Source organism: Nanorana parkeri, unplaced genomic scaffold, assembly GCF_000935625.1.
Source record: "Nanorana parkeri isolate BGI_ZX_2015 unplaced genomic scaffold, ASM93562v1 scaffold567, whole genome shotgun sequence".
Lineage (NCBI taxonomy): Eukaryota > Metazoa > Chordata > Amphibia > Anura > Dicroglossidae > Nanorana > Nanorana parkeri.
The window spans coordinates 224,702-237,372 of record NW_017306835.1 but is presented as its reverse complement, the minus strand read 5'-3'; the positions used below and the strand labels follow the sequence as shown (position 1 = coordinate 237,372).

The following is a 12,671-nucleotide window of genomic DNA, read 5'->3' as shown; positions in this document are numbered from 1 at the left end:
TACATTAAGGATAGGTAGAAGCAGGGCCGTCCCTATAATAAGCCAGCCTGAGGTTGCCTCAGGTGGCATCTTATAAGGGGGCACCAGGTGTGTGTGAGAGGGGGCGTAGAGGGGTGGCCACAGCATCTCAGGCTGTTAAGAGCAACACTCTGTCTGCTCTGTCTAGCTTCCCGCCCAGCTCACAGATGTCATCAGTTGCCAGGGAGCAATGTGGGACGCTCTAGCTAACGCCACAAAGAGCTCCTGGCAACCAATGATGTCAGTGAGCTGGGCGGGAATGGACAAAGCCACTTTCTGTCTAGGAACAAGGCCCCCTTCTCCCGGAAAGACCTGAAGCGGCATACAGGGTAGGGACAGCCCTGGGTAGAAGTCTGAACAACCTTCATTTATGGCCACCTTGGAACATTCATAAAAATAGGAACAAGAATGTTCTGCAAAAATGGAGACCATGCTCATAGTGATCAATAAGATCCTTTGTTTCATTTTCTCAAATAATAAAAGATGGAATGTATTTGGTTACTATGACTTAGGTCATAGAGAACTATTTCTCCAGTGCTAAATAGACCCTCCTTATAGTGGGATTCTAGATACAAAAAGGGATTTTCTTTTTAATCTGAATATGTATAGACAATCCTTGTATCTGTATAATATTGCTGAACATTCATCTTCCTGCAACAATGCAGATCAAACAGCTTTACACGTAAATAATTTTAAAATGACAGTACCATAGTATTTGGAAAGAACCAAAACACAGACAATTCTACTGTTCAAATATATAAAACTTCAGTGATTGGATATATAAACTTTAGGGCCTGTCTACCAAGAAGGTAAAAAGAAGAATCTAGAGAAGGTAAATGTAGACGGCTGTCATGGAGGTTGATAAACAGAAACGCAACACTGCAGGGAATAAATCACAAGGGACTGCTTAAAGACACAAACTCAATGATGTATTATTACCTCAGGGCTTATGAAACTCTATAAAGTACCGGTAATACTAGCACAAGAAAAATGCATGCTAATATAATGTGTCACAGATATAGCAGCTACACACTAATATTCTTATTAGTGTGCAAATATGTAGATCAAGGATCAGAATTTGTGAATATAATGGTAATCTGTTTAGCAAAAAAAAAAAAAAACAGCCTTCAAAATTATATTACATTATATATGTCGTTGGTGTTCTAGCCAAACACTACACTTTCCATTTAAAGGGAAAATCCACCTTTTAGAAAAAAACTAATAAATGCGCACTTCATGAAAGAAAAAAAATATGCTTTTAGTATTTCTTTTGCATTGCAGCCAGTAAAGCATTGCAGCCACGATCAGTGAATCATGGGTGCAATACTTTGGCTCCTGCAGACTTTTCCTCCCGTCCAAGGAAGAGTCCGAGGTAGAGACATTCAGTAACATGGGGGGTGTGGGATTAGAATGAATGGACTACAAGTATGGTGACATCACTACATTAGATTAGGGGATTAGGATGAATGGACTACAACTATGGTGACATCACTACACTTGTATTCCATTAAGAACTAAAAGTCCCTCTGCTGCAATAGCTGATCGGACTTGTACTTTCTCCATTCATAGATTCTGTCAAAGGATTTGTCAATGGATGAAGCTGCTATGTAGGCAATGCCACCTACAGCTGCACCAAATTAAAAAATGAACACAAGCCTGCGAGGAGAAGAATCTGAATATGGGTGTAACATAAAACATGGTCGGAAAAGTAAACTTAGCTTTTTAATGCAAATAGAAAATCACAGATTTTGATAAGAAAAGGACGTGCTTGCCTGGTCTGCCTGGAGTTCAAATGCACCTTAATAGACTATGCCGTGCCTTAAGAAAAGCAGCACCAAACAAAGCAGGTTTAATGCAGTCTCTATTGTGCAATATAAATCAATGGGATTTTATAGACCTGCATTTGACATGCGCTCCAAATACACATCAAATGCAGGAAAACCGCCCCTGTCGACATAAACCCAATAATGTTTTGAAAGACCAGTACACAGAAAATAAAAGTCGTTTTGTGTAACATAACATCAGAAAATTATTAAGAGATACGATATTTGAGATAAATGACAGCCATCACTTGCAAGCCTCCTTATGTTAAAAATGAATACAGAGACAGAAAAGTGAAAAAAAATACTTAAAGAAATCCGGGTAAAAATCTTATTAACCCCTGGCAGTGGGGCTACCCCTGCAGTGTAAGGGTTAAGTGCTTATTTTTGCCTAGGTTCAAAAATAAAAAAAGTTATACTCACCCAATGCTCTTAAAACGGTCCCTGCGGCAGTCCAAGGTCCCCGAGTCATCACGTCCAATACATACAATCCGAGGATCTGGCGAGCATATCTTTTTTAAACAAGCAGTTAACACTTGCAGTGCGGGGGTAGCCCCCACTGCAAGGGTTAATAACATTTTTACCCATAGTTCTTCTTTAAAATATCTCGGTTTACGAACAGGTATGGGTAGTTTTGCGCAAATATAAAAAAAAGTTATTATTAGTTCTTTAACATAATGTGCCAAATTGACTTTCCATTTATATGGGTATGTATGGGTATTTCACCTGTCCAAGCTCTTCGTTCAGATCTGAGGTGTTCACCAGAGGACCTTCTCCAGTTGTCTCATCAAACATCTCCTCATCCCATGTGAGGAAGTAGGAGCCCAGGAATTTCTGCATTTCCACTGTGACGTACATAGAGACAGGAATAATGTAGTTGAAAAGGACCATAAAAGCCAGAAAGTCTGTGAATGCTCTGATTACCTGCCACGACACAAAACACACAAAAAAAAAGTATAATCATTTTCCTGCACATGCAACTAGAGACACGAAAGCAATCGCAGAGATCCCATGAAAACAAAGGATAAAAAAAGCAACCAAGACAACACAAGCAGCATAAGCAACAGAGAGGGAAATGCAAGTAGTGGAGAAGGGGACACAAGCAGTACTGAAGTGGACATAAGCAAAATGAATGTGATGTCTCCTTACCAAATGTCTTTGTCTTTCAGAGTCTGTTTTTTGGTTGTACCAAGGCTCATCACGGGAAGCCTCACTCTGCCATACATATTTTAGCACAGTATTTATTAAGGCTTTACTGATGAGAATACACAGGTAGACTATAAGGTAGCCATTCATTGACCTAGAAGAAAAACATCAAGTAAACTGTGAGCTGCATGCAGCTCCTTATTATACAGACAATACATCAGTGTGTGTATATGTTTGAGCGGGAGACGAGCTAAAGCACGTCTTACCGCTCCATGCGCCTGGCCACGCCCCCCTGTATATGTTATTTTTAGTTATTAATATCAGAAACCGCGTGACAGCTTAGCAAGGATATTCTTAGCCATACTAGTATTATGTAAAGGGATTGAACATATTGTGTGGCTCAATGGAAAGCACAGGACTTATAAAGGCAGCACTGAGGATGGCTCCAATAGCGTATCCCAACATATTTTGGTCCGTTATAAACAACTGTATCCTGTATAGCTATAATAATATTAAGCAAGTGGTTGGTTGCATGCACAAGTGCCACAATACTAACCCCACCAAAAATTCAAAGAATTTCCTAAATAATACGGTTCATCTCTTTTACGAGTACATTATTTCATTTTAAAACACAAGTAAGCCTTCACTAGTAGAACATTGAAGGATTCCCCCTTGTATACTCCCCATATTGCTGCTGTCCAAGGCTGTAATATCAAATAGTATACATATGGACACATGTACACCCAGAAAGAAGAAAATCAATATAACATACATCTATTAGTGCAGTGGAGGGAGCAGGTATTTGACACACTCAAAAGTAGGAAATACCTGCAGCGGCAGGGGATCAGCAAAGTGGCGGTTTGAAGACACCAGCCGCTGGAAAGGTAACTATAGATTTTCTTCTCTTACAAGGTGTGCTTATGTTACAAGTGACCTTTTGGTGGCACAGTCACTTCAATCCATGTACTGAAAGTTTCTTCTGAGCTATGTCTTTATTTGGGTGCACTGTCTAAGATTGAAGTGGGTTATCTTCTGCAACATTACTAAATTGTTACATGTGACAACAGACATAAATTATGCAGTAGAACACTTTACTTTTCAACAGCAGATCTTTTCTGTGATTTGGACTGGTAATTTAATGCCATCTTGGTTTCCATTCCAGTGTATATAGCAACACCTAGAATTAGATAAGAAGAGTAAGAGGAGATTGTTACTTGAGACCAGTGAACAGAAAAATCTACTGAACTCAATCCATGAAGGACAGACCCTCATCTCAGAATGATTTAAAGCTATGCAAAACTACACATTCACATGGCAATCCACTGCTGCTCTCTGTTGATCTGGGAAGCCTAAATTGGCTTAGATAAACAAAGAAACAAACTTACAATATATTAAACTGTTTGTCAGCAAAAATAATGGAAATTGCAAAAGGAAATTGAAACTTCTAGCTGCTTGAGAACACAATGTACCAGCATGCCATGGCAGTCAGTAAAACGGATAATAATGTCACTTTTTAGGTGAAGTTGAAAGCTCTTGCTCCTCCAATCTATAGCTTCCCATAGAGGGTAGTGTTAATTAAACCAATCACATTATTTATCCTTTTTGTAATGTTTACATTGCATGCAGTTATCTCTACAGGTATGTACAGGTTCATATAAAAAGTAAGACCCCCTGTTCAGTTTTAAACTGTAGAGGCATATGAAGCATATGAACACAACATCCCTCGTTATTCAGCACTCCCATCATTTCTAAAGACAATCAATACCTCATGTCCAGAAGACACTTTCATTCAAAAGCAGGGTGCTGAGAGATGAAAAGCAAAGGAACCTAGAGGTGTCTGCACTTTATATATGCCAGCAGCCTTGATTTAAAGTGACAGAGACAATATGGTCAGACTACAAGCAATTATTTTTAGGAGGAGGGATGACAGACTATTATTTACAAAGGTAAAAAATAGTGAATTAACATTTTGCTCCATACCGAGTACCGATTTATTTTTCTATCACGTTATGGCAAGCAGCAGGTTTCTGAACGTAAAAAGTAACATTAAGCTGGTTATGGGCAAAGGGCAACATTATTTTTTTCCCTAATGTGGCTGTTTGATAACAAGCAGTGCAATGATTTACAAGGTAAACAAGGTTAAATAAGAGCAAAACACTTTTGATAATAGCTGGTAAACTTTTATAAATGACGTCTAAGCAAATGAGATCTAATCAAATGAGGTCTAAACAAAGGACAATTATGGAGAAAAAGGAAAGGCCATTTCTCAGGCCCATCTGTATGCAGCGGGGATCCGATAAGAAGTGAGGGAACCGCTGGGGGGATGGGGGTGGAGGACGGAGCTGCTGTCACAGAACTAAGGCCGAGCGGTGAGGACAGAGACGCTCGGCCAGGTTCGCCTCTCGGGCACCTCTCTCCCCCCTCACCGCTCGGTCTTAGTTCTGTGACAGCGGCTCTGTCCGCAGCTCCAGTGCTTCTTTCACTTCTCTTCGGATCCCCCGCTGACTCTGCCCGGGAGAACAGGGGGGATCCACAGGAGAAGCTCAGCCCCCATGTGCGTGGCCGAGCGGCAGAGGATCGGTACATATCAGGGATATGTACCAATCCACTGTGCAGGACAAACACTGGAGCGATCAGCTGATCCCTCCAGTGTTTGTAAATAACTGGGGACACATAGTAGTATGTGTCCCCAGTTATGAATGAACAGGATGTGATTTACATCACATCCTGTTCATTCATGAGATTCTCAATGGGGAAGAAGCACTCTGTACAGAGACTCCTCCCCATTCAGAAACTGGATGATAGTAAAATATTTTCTGAATGAATGGGAAGCCTCTGTGCTTTCCATTCATTTAGAACAGAGGCTGCAGAAAAAGAGATTGAGGAGAGATCCATACAGAGTACCGATTCTGTATGAATGGGCTGCAGATTCCATACAGAGTACCGATTCTGTGTGAATTCAGCAGTTTGTGAATGAATGGTAAGCCTCTGTACTGAGTGCTTCCCATTCACTGAGTGCTGAGGCTGCAGAAAATGACAATGTATTTTTCCATTTCAAAAGGGAAATGTCAGGGGTCTGTTTAGACCCCTAATATTTCCCCAAAGCCCCCCCAAAAGTAAAAAAATTATAATAAAAAAATTAAATAGAATTAAAAAGAAATAACAAAAAATAGTAAAAAATTAAAAAAAATCCTGGAGGCAGGGCACTGGGTGACATCACACGCCTGTTGGGGGGCATTGTTTTTTCCTTGCCTCGGGCGCAAAAGGAGCTGGCTACGGCTATGCTCCCGCGGTGCTTGTGCAGCTGCCGGCTGAATGTGTCAGACGCTGCAGATGGAAAGGGGCAGGACACCTCTCCCCATGTGCAACGTCGGCCACACGAGCAGCACGGGAGGACAGGACGCCAGGGCCTCTAGAACGCACTGGAATGTAAGCCGGCCGACTCACTGCATTCAGGGGCGGGAGGGGGTGTGGGGTTGTATTGAAGTCAATGGCACCACAACCATGCCCCCCGCCCACAGTGTGATCGCCCGCACCCTGAACACAGGCACATTAGTGCCTGCGTTCCGGTCCAGTGTGGTCTGCAAAAATAGTTCTCGCAGCATTTTTGCGGTTTGCACTGGACTGGAACGCAGGCACTAATGTGCTTGGGTTCCGGGTGCAGGCGATCGCACTGTGGGCGAGGGGCCTGCCTGCGTTGCCTGGCTGCGGTGCCATTGACTTCAATGCCCCGCCACGCCCCCTCCCCTAAATGCAGGTGTTTTTTCATTGGTAGATCTCATTGAGCTCGTCATTTGAAAAGTAGATCTCCAGACGAAAAATTGTGGTTGCCCCTGTGTAAGCTATAGTTTACCATGGGATCCTGAACCACATTAACAATTTCCCAAATGTTCTATTCTACTTACCAAACACCCTTTCTGTGTTTTTCAGTGTGGCCCCACGAAGCAGCAGGTTCTCCGACCCTAGAGGCCTATAAATTAATGAATCACATAAAGCAAGAGTAAATTAAAGAAATGAAATACCTTCTAGAACTGTAGAAAATTGTTATAGAAATATTGATGCACTAACCTGGCAGTAGTGTCTTCTGTTCCACTATAAACATTTATCCGGCCAACAAACCTGCACAAAAAAAAGTGCCAGAAAAAAAACAAATTTACAATTGCATACAATAATTTGAATGTTGTAACAACAATCATAAAATTAGTAGTACGATAAATCATATCCCTGATGATCTAATGTATGAAAAAAGTATTCAACAAACAGTAGCCAATAAGATTGAAGCACTGATTTAATTACGGAGCTTGGAAAATTAAATACGTTTAAAGTGATTATTTATTCGAAACGGGACTAAAACGGAACTAAATGGGAGTAAAAGCATTATAAAACAAGCGGTAGTTGTAGGCATTGTGGAGAAATTCAACAACAGAGGCACCACCAAAATTACAGCTATTTTCTATAAAAGCAGATTTTTGACGAATTTGAGAATAATTAACTTCACACTACAAGCAGCTCTAGAGGTGAGTGAGGGTTGTTTTAAAGCTCTTTTGCTATTTGTAAAATATATGAGAATTCTTTAAAGCAGAACTTAGTGGAAATTTTTTATTAACCCTTGCAGTGGGGCTACTTCCGCACAGCAAGGGTTAACTGCTCACTTTGATTTAGGGAGGAAAATAGCAAAGCTGTTACAGCGCTCCCTCCAGCACCCTTATGTTCCATACAGGGGGTATAGAGGGTGATGATTTACAGGACCTTAGACTGCTGCAGTGGAGGGAGAGAGCGGCTCCAGGGACCAGTCTAAGAGCCAGCCGTCTCAAAAGATCAGGTGAATATAGCTTTGCTATTTTCCTTCCTAGAACAAGCATTTAACCCTTGCAGTACGGGGGTAGCTGCACTGCAAGGGATAATTATACATTTTATCCAGAGTCCTTCTTTAATGTCACAATGTAGGGACAGGTGCACTTTAGGTGCAACTCCAGCCAAATGTTTCTTTTTAACTTAGAATGGAATGGGGAAGGAGGTGAAGTTTTTATTGCTGGTTGTGCCCACCCAGTAGGGAGATTTGCCTTCACTTCCTGTTCCCAGAAACAAATCAGGAAGTGAAAACCTCCCCATAATATAGGCAAATTATGGTTGTCAATGGAATGGGTGTATACATTATATTGGAAGATTTCCAGTCTGACCCAGTTGTGGTGACAACTACATAATGTTAAACTCTCCATTACTTTCTGTCCAAGACTATGTTCAACAAGACAAATAGAAGGGTGAATCTCTCCATCATGAACAAAGACCGCAGAAAATCTCAATTCTATCCAAAACTAAATTAAAACTAAAGTTTGGGCTGAAGTTATACTTCGAGAACAACAATAACCGATACCTTCCTTTGACGTACTTCTATACATAAAATCCTACAGCTACATTGTTTCAGTATGGTCTGAAACATCTGTGATGTGGATGAATGGCCTTGTCTCCCTTCGAAATGAATATTCTTACTTGTAAAGATCAGGCTGAGGTTGTTCACATTCAATGGTAGCATGCAGAGTGTCCATATCTTGCTCATGATGAAACGCTTTTGTGTCTTGAACAGAAAAATATGTCTAGTGTAGGGAATAGAAATGTACATTTTAGACTTATTTTATTTTCCTGTAAATAAGTATTTAATAGTGAACTGAAAATAATAATTTTCAGTCTTTGTTGCAAAATACATATTTAAGTTGTTTAGCCACATTACATGAAAGAACTCCACAACAATTCACCATTGTCCTAGTGGTAGTATAGTATTGTGTACATGTACAGGTGTAAAGCTGGCTATATGATTTGACCAAATGAAATTCGTGGATGGCCCTACCAGAACAACCCGGCTGCAGATTTCTTATTGACTTGTCAAAGGAGCTAGGTGAAAAATTGTCAGCTGAACAGTGACTGCAGCCAATAAGATGCAGTCACTGTTCGGGTATTACAATAGCCGGCAGGGAAATACTGACTGATCTGATGTCACATGAGCTTTGTGCTTTATATTGCTCTTTTGTTCTGCTATTTTCATCGTATTGAGTGTGAAAAAGACTTATATAACAGTTTTCGTATAGTATATTCATTTAAAGTAGAAATTTTTTTTTTTCAAGTCTTGGAGTTTGAGTGGGATAGAACTATTGTCAGTTTTTTTTTTAATTCACACTATGTCCAGTTATTAACATTTAGCGATCCGTTCTCCATCCTGAATCAGCTGTCGCAGGCAGAGCACGGCGGTGCGGGAGGAGAGCTCCACCTCCTGTGACATCACAGAGCTCTCCTTTAAAAAACGCTCTCCATCCTGACACAGGGGGCCTAGCCGGGAGGTGCGGGAGGAGAGCTCGGACTCCTGCAACGCTGACAGCGCTCTCCTCCCCCACCGCTTGGCATCCTGAAACCTTCTCCCCTCACCGCTGGGTGCTGGCTGCTGCATCGGAAGGCACACAAACTGGCGCCCAGCGGGAGGGGAGAAGCTAGGATGCACTGAATTTTCCAAAAGTGCAATTTTCGGACAAAATTTCAGTGCATCCCTAACAATAAACATCACCTAAAAAAATTGACATTTGAACTCACTTTGTGGCTGGATTCTCCATCCAAACTTGCTGTTGTAACAAAACAGGTCCCATCCTCTCTACTGGAGGAAAGCAAGATCATATCACATGGAAAAACTTCATCTTCTTTTACCATTACAATGTCTCCAACCTTGAGAGTAAAGTAACACATAAGACTAAAACATACCATGAAACATTAAACGTTAATGACAGCACTTTACTGTGATTGCAAAGGGCATTTAAACCACAAGACACTTCTGTTCTTACAAATAAGGGTCATAGTTAAAGTGAAGCCTTCAAATCTGTGACTATTCATTTTTTTGGTAGAGATAAACTGCTTTTGCAAAATGAATTTTTTTCTGGGCTGTTTTTTGTTTTTTTTGCTTTGAATTTTGAAACCCCTGTTTTATTTCTAAACAGTTCATCTTTAGGGCAGACATATTATACATGGTAAATACAAGGTCAAAATCACGTATAAAACTATTTAAAGCAGAATTCCAGACACAGATTTTTCTAAATCCTGATGGGTAAAGAAATGTTAGATCTTCTGAGTTGTAAAGACTTAGCAACAATTCTACATCAATTCTGTATAATTTCAGATGTGGTACTTTTACCCAATTAACATTATATATCTCCTGAGTTGTGAAGACAACAATACTATATAATTGGGGTGGAGGAGCTTTATTCTACCAATTAACAGTTACAGCATTATACTGTATATCTCTTGAATGTGTATTAAATGGTCTCATCTCTTCATAAAAACGTTTGTTTCTGCTAGATAAGTACATTGACAGGTGTACTTCCGGCCCACTATGGATTTGAGAGCTGCGGGTCTCACAGACAAACAAAAAGATTTTTGTTCAGCGCTCTCAAGCGGAGAAGGGTGGTGTGGATGGTGTAGGTTAAATCAATTGGTTGGTGTGCTGCTCTGAAGAACCAGGCGGAGGATACCTCTGCAACAAACTAAAAGCAATACCAGCAAGAGCGAATTCGCTTAACCAATTGGGTGTAAAATTGTATTTTAAGAAGAATTACTTACATGATGTTGGTGGGGACTGGGTGTCATCCAGCCTAGGAGGAGGACCGGCAGTGTCCAGTTTCTGCTATAATGTTGCGCTTGCTGCGCCTGAAGTGCTGTCTGTGACGGTCTCTGTGTCCACTCCCGATGTTATATGGGGTACAGAGGGAATCGTGTGTCTGAGGATTGTTGTAGGTCTCAGTTATTATATCCCGTAACTGAAACCTACAACAATCCTCAGGCACACGATTCCCTCTGTACCCCATATAACATCGGGAGTGGGCACAGAGACCGTCACAGACGGCACTTCAGACGCAGCAAGCGCAACATCATAGCAGAAACTGGACACCACTGATCCTCCTCCTAGGCTGCATGACACCCAGTCCCCACCAACATCATGTAAGTAATTCTTCTTAAAATACAATTTTACACCCAATTGGTTAAGCGAATGTGCTTTGCTTGTATTGCTTTGGGTCTCACAGACAGAAGTGTTAGCGATGTTTACCACTACTCTCTCCTCTGGCCATTCAAAGAACGCTGTGTTTACATAGTACATGGTGTTCTGTGAATTGTTAAGGGGGGCAGTAAAATGATGCTAGCTGTCACACACGAGATACCATCTTTATCATACAGACCTGTGGTGCTTGTTGCAACCAAGCGTATAATATAATGAAACATGTACTCTGTATATTGCACTTGAACTCACTCTTAGTTTCTGGCTTTGTTTTCGGACGAGTTTGCCGTGCTGGATGACATGGACAGAATATTGGTTCATTGCATTGTCAGCTTTGTGCCTTAACCAATCCTCATAGCCCTACAAAGAAATTATAAATAATGCATTTGTTTCAAGGTAAAAGCTGACATATCAGTTCCATAAACTCATACTATTAAATTGGAGACAAAACTGAAATAAAATGTGATACATATTAGTTACCTGTTTAATTGCAGTCACAGTGATGACAAAGAAAAGTGGTAGACCACTGGTTATCGGACTAGTTGGGGTGTCAATGATAAGCTGCAAAGCACAACAACATACAATTAAAAATCATGGAGACAGCTAAAATATCAACGATATTTATTATCATAATAATATGAATGATATATTATAAAGCTAGAATGAAGAAAAATGCTAAATATACAAAGACAAAAGACCGAGGCACACAGGACAAATCACACAAAAAAGTAGCTACTTAGATTGATTTATAACTATTAGGGGATAAGGGCACATTTGTTGGGCAATTCACTGAACACTTTTTTAAACTTTCCCAGAATATGATTCAGCAGGATTGAGTGCTGGGGAATTTTTGTGTTTACAATTTCTATTAACTTTTGTACAAAGTCTATACTCTGTTTAGGTCTCCACACAGTAGCGAACTCTGCTGCACTGCTGTTACCTGTGGTGCTACCCAGTGCACTGCGAAAAATTCAGCATGTCTGCATTTTACTATACTTTTTATTTAACTTGTTTCCCTGCTGTCTTTTTTTTCCTGTGAAAAAATCCATAAAAACACTGGAGCTAATGGGGACATTTTTGACATAAATAGTTGAAAGGAACTTCCTTTCACAATTGTTGAAAGGAACTTACCTAACACTAAGGAGCCATTTTAAGCCCATTACACCTTTGCAAACCACCTCAATTTTACCTTCTCCATAGACTGTACTTGTCCATAGTCTATACTATGTGGCAAGAGTGTTTGCATCCCAAACGTTGGGGGGAGAGGCAAAGCCTGCCTATCCCCCCAACTTTAAACAATCTCTAATGCACACTGCAAGCAAGGGGAGCCCCTGCACACTTTTAATACATTCAGGTCCATTCATATTGTTAGATCTACCTTCATCAGTGGCTACATAGATTTACAAATCCTTTGATGGGTAAAAAAAAGTTTATAAATGCAAACTGTGTTTTTAACTGGTTGTTTACATATATTTTAATTGTGCATTTAACTGTTTGACTGGAGTGTTGCTGTATAATCTGCTGAAGACTCATCTAGAAATGATTTAAAATTGGAACTTAAAAGAGAACTATGGGGTAACCTTTTTATCCCATAGTTCCCTTTAGGGTCACAGGAGGACATATACTAGCTTCCTCCCATGACCCAAAGCTTGCGAATG

At 40.5% G+C, this 12,671-nt stretch overlaps 1 protein-coding gene across 1 annotated transcript in view; it reads right to left on the bottom strand.

The window, feature by feature from the left end:
• ATP11A (ATPase phospholipid transporting 11A) overlaps nucleotides 1-12,671 on the bottom strand; it is a 148,233-nt gene that overhangs the window by 57,513 nt on the left and 78,049 nt on the right. The window contains exons 4-12 of the mRNA XM_018562255.1: nucleotides 11,494-11,574; nucleotides 11,266-11,373; nucleotides 9,564-9,692; nucleotides 8,475-8,578; nucleotides 7,053-7,103; nucleotides 6,890-6,954; nucleotides 4,080-4,161; nucleotides 2,988-3,138; nucleotides 2,565-2,762 (exon numbers count right to left, since the gene is read on the bottom strand). Of these exons, the coding sequence (XP_018417757.1) occupies nucleotides 2,565-2,762; nucleotides 2,988-3,138; nucleotides 4,080-4,161; nucleotides 6,890-6,954; nucleotides 7,053-7,103; nucleotides 8,475-8,578; nucleotides 9,564-9,692; nucleotides 11,266-11,373; nucleotides 11,494-11,574 (969 nt within the window). The remainder of the gene's footprint in view (nucleotides 1-2,564; nucleotides 2,763-2,987; nucleotides 3,139-4,079; nucleotides 4,162-6,889; nucleotides 6,955-7,052; nucleotides 7,104-8,474; nucleotides 8,579-9,563; nucleotides 9,693-11,265; nucleotides 11,374-11,493; nucleotides 11,575-12,671) is intronic.